The sequence below is a fragment of the Ipomoea nil genome, unplaced genomic scaffold (assembly GCF_001879475.1).
Source record: "Ipomoea nil cultivar Tokyo-kokei standard unplaced genomic scaffold, Asagao_1.1 scaffold3321, whole genome shotgun sequence".
NCBI lineage: Eukaryota > Viridiplantae > Streptophyta > Magnoliopsida > Solanales > Convolvulaceae > Ipomoea > Ipomoea nil.
The window spans coordinates 2,077,603-2,084,035 of NW_017619749.1; the positions used below are offsets into that span (position 1 = coordinate 2,077,603).

The 6,433-nt window shown below is 35.3% G+C and overlaps 1 protein-coding gene across 1 annotated transcript; it reads left to right on the forward strand.

The window, feature by feature from the left end:
• The first annotated feature begins 1,322 nt into the window (after window positions 1-1,322).
• LOC109169868 (cytochrome P450 81F3-like) lies at window positions 1,323-4,223 on the forward strand. The gene is made up of 2 exons (XM_019318759.1): window positions 1,323-2,321; window positions 3,416-4,223. The coding sequence occupies exons 1-2, from the start codon at window positions 1,410-1,412 to the stop codon at window positions 4,040-4,042; spliced, it is 1,539 nt and encodes a 512-aa protein (XP_019174304.1). The 5' UTR covers window positions 1,323-1,409; the 3' UTR covers window positions 4,043-4,223.
• Window positions 4,224-6,433: the final 2,210 nt, after the last annotated feature.

A 6,433-nucleotide genomic window follows, 5' to 3' on the forward strand; every position in this document is an offset into this window, starting at 1 on the left:
ACATATGGTATGACGGTATCCCAATTTTATCTAATTAATTATGAGCCCTTATACTCATAAGAAGGTAAATTTACAAGAAGTCTTATCCCAATCCCGACCCCAACTCTAGCATTATGAAAAATTCAATTTTAAATTACCTAAATTTATCGCTAGAAATGAATTTAAAATACAATACCTCAACCACTATACATAATTCTATTATATCCACCATTGACTCTGTTTTTTTTTTTTTTTTTTGACAAGCTATCCACCATTGACTTAAAGACACAAAATTGTGTGAGATTGTCTCACGGGTTTATGTTTGAGAGACAGGTCGGGTCAACATGAAATATACTACTTATACTGAAAAAATTAATGCTAAATCATAAATAAAATATTTATTGCTTATATAGGGAAATGTAATATTTAAAGAAAAAAATGTAATATTTTTATATTTTGATTTAAAAGTATTACATTTGCGTTTATAAGTAACAACCACTTGTCAACATTATTTATAATGGAAAGAGTAATACTTTTGATTAGAAAAAGTAATACTTTTACATCAAAATGTAAAGAGAAAAGGGTCAAATAAGCCCCTAAACTTTACCTCAAAGGTCAATTAGCCCCATAAACTTTATAAAAGTGCAATTAAACCCTTAAACATGTTAAATTGAGTCAATGAAGCCCAAAAACCGGTAAATGACCTGTTATTACAGGTCATTTCAATTCCGGCAACGAATTACGGCGATCGGTGACAAATTTCGACGACCGGCGGAAAAAATACGGTCACCGGCGACAAAATCCGACCCTTTGATCGTCTTCACTGGAGAAGACGATCGGACGGCCGACTTCTCCAATGGAGAAGAACGGCCAGATCTGGCCGTTCTTCTCCATTGGAGAAGTCGGCCGTTCTTCTCCATTAATTTATTCCAAATTAATATTACATTTTTATTTTGACCCGACACAATATGATATGACATACGAATAAGGATCCATGAAATAGTATTACACAAATGTAACCCTGACTTAATTGTGAACCCAATATAACTCAATCAACACTCGTTAAGGTGCGTAACAACTGCGCAACTAGTGGAAGAACAGCATCATCAAGGCAGAGTGAAAGAGAAGCTAAGGTAAAGCCGCCTTGTTTGACTAATCTGGAATCTGTAGCTAACATATTTTCTCATTGCTTTCGTAGTACCACAAAAAATTATATTAAATCATGGCGTGAGGTAAATTAAATATTAGATTATGAATTTGATAGTTACTTCCTTAACATCATTTCTTTGATTTTTTTTATAAAAAAAAAATACATGTTTTTGTATTTATCAATGGTCCGATCCTTTGATCTCATCTCACATGTGTGGCTGTCCCAAAATATATAAATCTAGATCAGACCGCATTTATTTCCATCCACGATACAACATTCAATGGATTACCTCATCAACCCATTCTTGTACCTTGCCATCCTCTTTCCCTTGTACTTAATCTCCAAACACTTTCACCGGAAATTCAAGAACCATCCACCGGCGCCGTTCCTCACTCTCCCCCTCCTCGGCCATCTATACCTCTTTAAGAAACCTCTCCACCGCGCCTTGGACAAAATCTCCAGCCGCCATGGCCCGGTTCTCCTCCTCGAGTTCGGGTCCAGGAAAGTTCTACTGGTCGCCACCCCTTCCGCCGCCGAGGAGTGTCTGTCGAGGAACGACATCGTTTTCGCGAACCGGCCGCACCTCATGGCCGGAAAGTACATAGGCTACAACTACACCTCCCTAGCGTGGTCCTCCTACGGCGATCACTGGCGGAATCTCCGCAAAATCGCCGCCCTCGAAATCCTGTCCGCCCATCGCCTCCAGATGCTCCACGGGATCCGCGCGGATGAGGTGAAGTCCATGGTGAGAAAGGTGCACTCGGTTAGTAAAGCGGATTCGCACGTTGAAATGAAGAGCTTTTTTTTCGAGCTCACGTTGAACGTGATGATGAGGATGATCGCCGGGAAAAGGTATTACGGCGAGAATGTGGGGGATATCGAGGAGGCAAAGCGGTTCAGGGGGATCGTAACGGACACTTTCCGCCTCGGCGGGGCAACCAACGTCGGCGACTTCGTGCCGGCGTTGAAGGGGGTGTTCAAGGACTTGGAGAACAGTTTGGTGGAGTTGCAGCACCGGCGAGATGCTTTCATGCAGGACATGATCAAAGACTGCCGGAAAAGATTGGAAAACGACGGCGATCGCGATACCGAGTCGGCCGGGAAGAAGAAATCATTCGTTGAAGTGCTACTGACACTTCAAAAAAACGAACCCGAATATTACAAGGATGAAATTATCAGGAGCCTCATGCTGGTAAGTTGTTTGCATTTCATCTTGAGTAACTTTATTATAATAATGGAGTAGAAAAAATACATATTAACTACAATATTATCCTTTAAAAAAAATCTACAAGATTATAAATTTGACTCTGTATTAAAATAATTTTTAATTTTTTTTATTTAAACCATCAATTATAGATATTGACTTATAAAAAAAGTTACCAAATAAGTTGACCCGCTGTCTCCGCCTACTCTTACGGATCAGATCTGCGTGGGGACGCAGTCACGCAGAAGGGATGAATTGTGAAGGATGCGTTTACTTTTGGAGAAAAAGGCGCCGCCGATTTAGAAAATACAGGATTCATTAATAATTTACTAAGCTCGTCAAAAAATTAATAATTTACTAAGCAAATTAAATACCAATTTTCCTTGGCTCGTCTTCAGTTTAATGCAATATTTTTTTTGAAAGTCAGTTTAATGCAATATAATTTCCTTAGCTTTCAAAAAAAAAATATCAATTTTGTTCCAAAATAGCAGTGGGAGTTTTGATCTATATGTTTAATTCCTATTCATAATTATTATTTTAATATCAATTTTCATCTACAATTATTATTTAAATATCAATTTTCATTTTTGACTATTGTTTTATTATTAATATATTCATCATGTTGGTCGCCCATTTGTTTAAGACATGCCGAAATATGAAATTACTAAAGGTATTTTCATGTTTTTTTTTTCAAATTAATATCTTAATTTGAGCATGAATACAGAGATTTAAGCCTAAGATTGATCCTAATTCGCAATTATTCCTCATCAAATTAAGGTAGGGTTCATAACTGGGAACTGTGAGGGCTTAAATCATTTTATTAATGCTCAAATTGGTATTTTAAATTGAAAAGGACGAAAATTTTTTAGATTTTGACATATCTTAATCGGTGGGCAATCGGCGTGACGAATTTTGACATTAAAACAATAGTAGTTGATGAAAGTTAGTATGAATTAAATATGTGGACCAAAACTGTCATTTTACTAATACTCGTGATGATGTTTAAAATTGATATTGCTAATACTGGTGAGACCAAAATTGATATTCGCTCTAATTTACATATCCACTTTGTGTATATACAGGTTATGTTAGCAGCGGGAACAGATACATCATCGGGGACTATGGAGTGGGGGCTATCACTTCTGCTAAACCACCCACAAGTCTTGAAGAAGGCGCAAATGGAGATTGACGATCGGGTCGGACATGAACGGCTACTCGAGGAGTCAGATTTGGCCAATCTCCCTTACCTGAACTGCATACTAAAAGAAACGTTGAGAATGTACCCTGTTGGCCCTCTGTTAATCCCCCACGAGTCCTCAGAAGAGTGCACCGTCGCCGGCTACCGTATCCCCGCCGGCACAATGCTGATGATCAACTTGTACTCCATCCAAAGAGACCCCAAGAACTGGGACGAGCCGGAAAAGTTCAGGCCGGAGAGGTTTCAAGGCTCAGAAGGAGTGATGAGAGATGGGTACAAGATGATGCCTTTTGGGTCTGGAAGGAGAAGCTGCCCTGGAGAAGCACTGGGGTTGCGTATGGTTGGGCTGTCGTTGGGGTCGTTGATCCAATGCTTTGACTGGGAAAGAATCGGCGGTGAGATGGTGGATATGACTGAAGGAACTGGGTTAAGCATGCCCAAAGCTACGCCGTTGACGGCCAACTGCAAGCCACGACCTTTCGTCGCCGGTCTTCTTTCTCCGACGACTTGAAGACTGCATGTTGTGCGAGGATGTCCTTGCCAGATCATGAGCAATCTTCCTTATATATTTTTTTTATCCCATATTGTATATTTCTGCTTGTCAGTAACTCGTTATGTGCTAGATATGTATGTTCTATACAGAAGAACAAGAATGATTTTCAGTGTGGAATTAATGAAATTGAAAAAGAAAACATAATGCATTATGCATATATACGAAATTTGAATTCACTGGATGGTAATTTGTTTAATACTTACCATTTAAATTCAATTACGGAGTATAATTTTTTGTCAATTTTAAATAGGATAAATGAAAAAAAAAAATTTAAAACTTAACTCTCATAGCCATAGGAGGTTGAATTTAGCTTTGTGTTTATTAACTCAATTATTTGACCAACTTAACTAAAGAATATGGTGTTTGGTAAATATATATCTGTTAGTTGATTGTGTTAGTAGGTTTGATTTGTTGATAACATCAGCTGATTGGAGAAAGATGTTTGATAAATTAGATTACATGCAAAATGACTTTTTTAAAAAAATTGACAGAAAAAACCACTTTACTAACTTTTTGAATTTTAACATTTTAGATCAATAAGTTATTATAAAAAGTTAATTAATCAAACACTTATATTGAATGTTTAACAAAGTCAAATAATTAATAGTGGTCAAATAAGTCAAAATTGTTGTAAGCTAATTATGTTACTAAACATGGTTTAGGTAGTTCTGGATTACATTAATAATTGGAATAAGGGTCAAATAGGCCATCGAATTGCACAGAATAATGCAATTAGGTCATTGAACCTAAAAAAAACAACAATAGGATCCCTAAACTAACAATTTTCATGCAATTAAGTCAATTTACAGGTTTTACAAGTTAGTAACAGGTCACCAAAATTGTAAAATATATATTTTTTAATTATTATTTAAAAATAATAATTTAAATTTTTTTTAAAAAAAAAAGTTTAACCGTCTACGCCGGAGACAAGTTTCTTCGTCTCCGGCCATGGAGACGAAGAAAGTTCTTCTTCTCTGGCCTGAGATGAAGAAACTTTCTTCGTCTCTGGCAGAGCGAAGAAACGTTTTTTTTTTTTTTTTAATTTTAATTTATTATTTTTAAATAATAAAATTTTAAAAAATATTTTTAATTTTTTAGGTGACCTGTTACTAACCTACAAAACCTGTAAATTAGACTAATTGAATGAAATTTGTTAGTTTAGTGACCTAATTGTTATTTTTTAAGGTTCAGTGGCCTAATTGCATTATTGTGTGCAGTTCAATGGCCTATTTGATCTTTATTCCTTAATAATTTAATATATATTTTTTTCATGATTCGTATTTTATTAAAAGGATAAAGTATTTTGTCCTTTTGAGGTGGGTGGGGGGAGCATGGAAAATTGGAAGAAAAAACAAATGCACATTGATGTTGGAAATTTGACACTTGCAGTAATAAGCAAGCCAAATACGACGGAAGACTTGGACTGAAATTCACACGGCAAAGATGATTGTTTTTTTTTTGTGGTAGCAGATATTTGATAATTCTATTTAATGGGTAAATAAAGTTACCATGATTAAAATGTATAGTTTGAAAACGAAAAAAGTTTACTCAAACAAGAAATGAGTACTTTTGAAAAAAAGTACCTACTATATGGACTCTTATTTCTTATTTTATTATTTTTTTATTTCATATTATATGACATGTTTTAATTGTGTAATAAAAAATGGTGAATCATGATTTTTGTTCTTTTTTTTTATTTAATAAAAATTAAATATTTAGTGAAAATAAAAATTGGAAGTATAATTTGTAAATAGGTGTAACATTTTTATTTGAGAAATAAGTTGAATTTAATGGACTAATCAATCTTAGAACATGTCAACTATCATTTAGTGTGATGATATTCAGGTTATCCATCCAAGTGCATGGTTGGAGGCTTAGATTCTTTGGGTTGAAAATGTTTGAGAAAGCATAGAACATATACTACCTTGTAAATAATCATAAATATTCACCAATGATTTTTTGTTGGGTTTTTGAGAAAATAATGATGACGTGGATGACAGAGGGTGAGGAGAGAAAAAAAAAAACAAAAATCCTCCTACAAAGATGACGTGGAGGACAGAGGGTGAGGAGAAAAAAAATCCTCTTACAAAGAGTCGATTTTTATCAGAAAAGCGGGTCCTGCGTGGAGAAGACAGGGTGCACCGAAACGCGCTTCCAACGGGTGCGGAATAGCTTATATTTTCATTTTTTTTCCCCTTTTCATCTTCCCTCATATCTTCTATTTTATAATTACACATGCAAAATGCTTTTTAAAAATCACAACTGTTGCAAATACTCTAATGACAGTAAATAGTAGCATATCTTACTTTTCAATTTTCAATGATTAATAGACAACCTTGGTGCTTGGTC

Coding starts and splice junctions, on each gene's coding strand:
- LOC109169868 (XM_019318759.1), top strand. CDS start 1,410: ATGGATTACCTCATCAACCCATTCTTGTACCTTGCCATCCTCTTTCCC. Junction 2,322..3,415: donor TTATCAGGAGCCTCATGCTG/GTAAGTTGTTTG, acceptor GTGTATATACAG/GTTATGTTAGCAGCGGGAAC.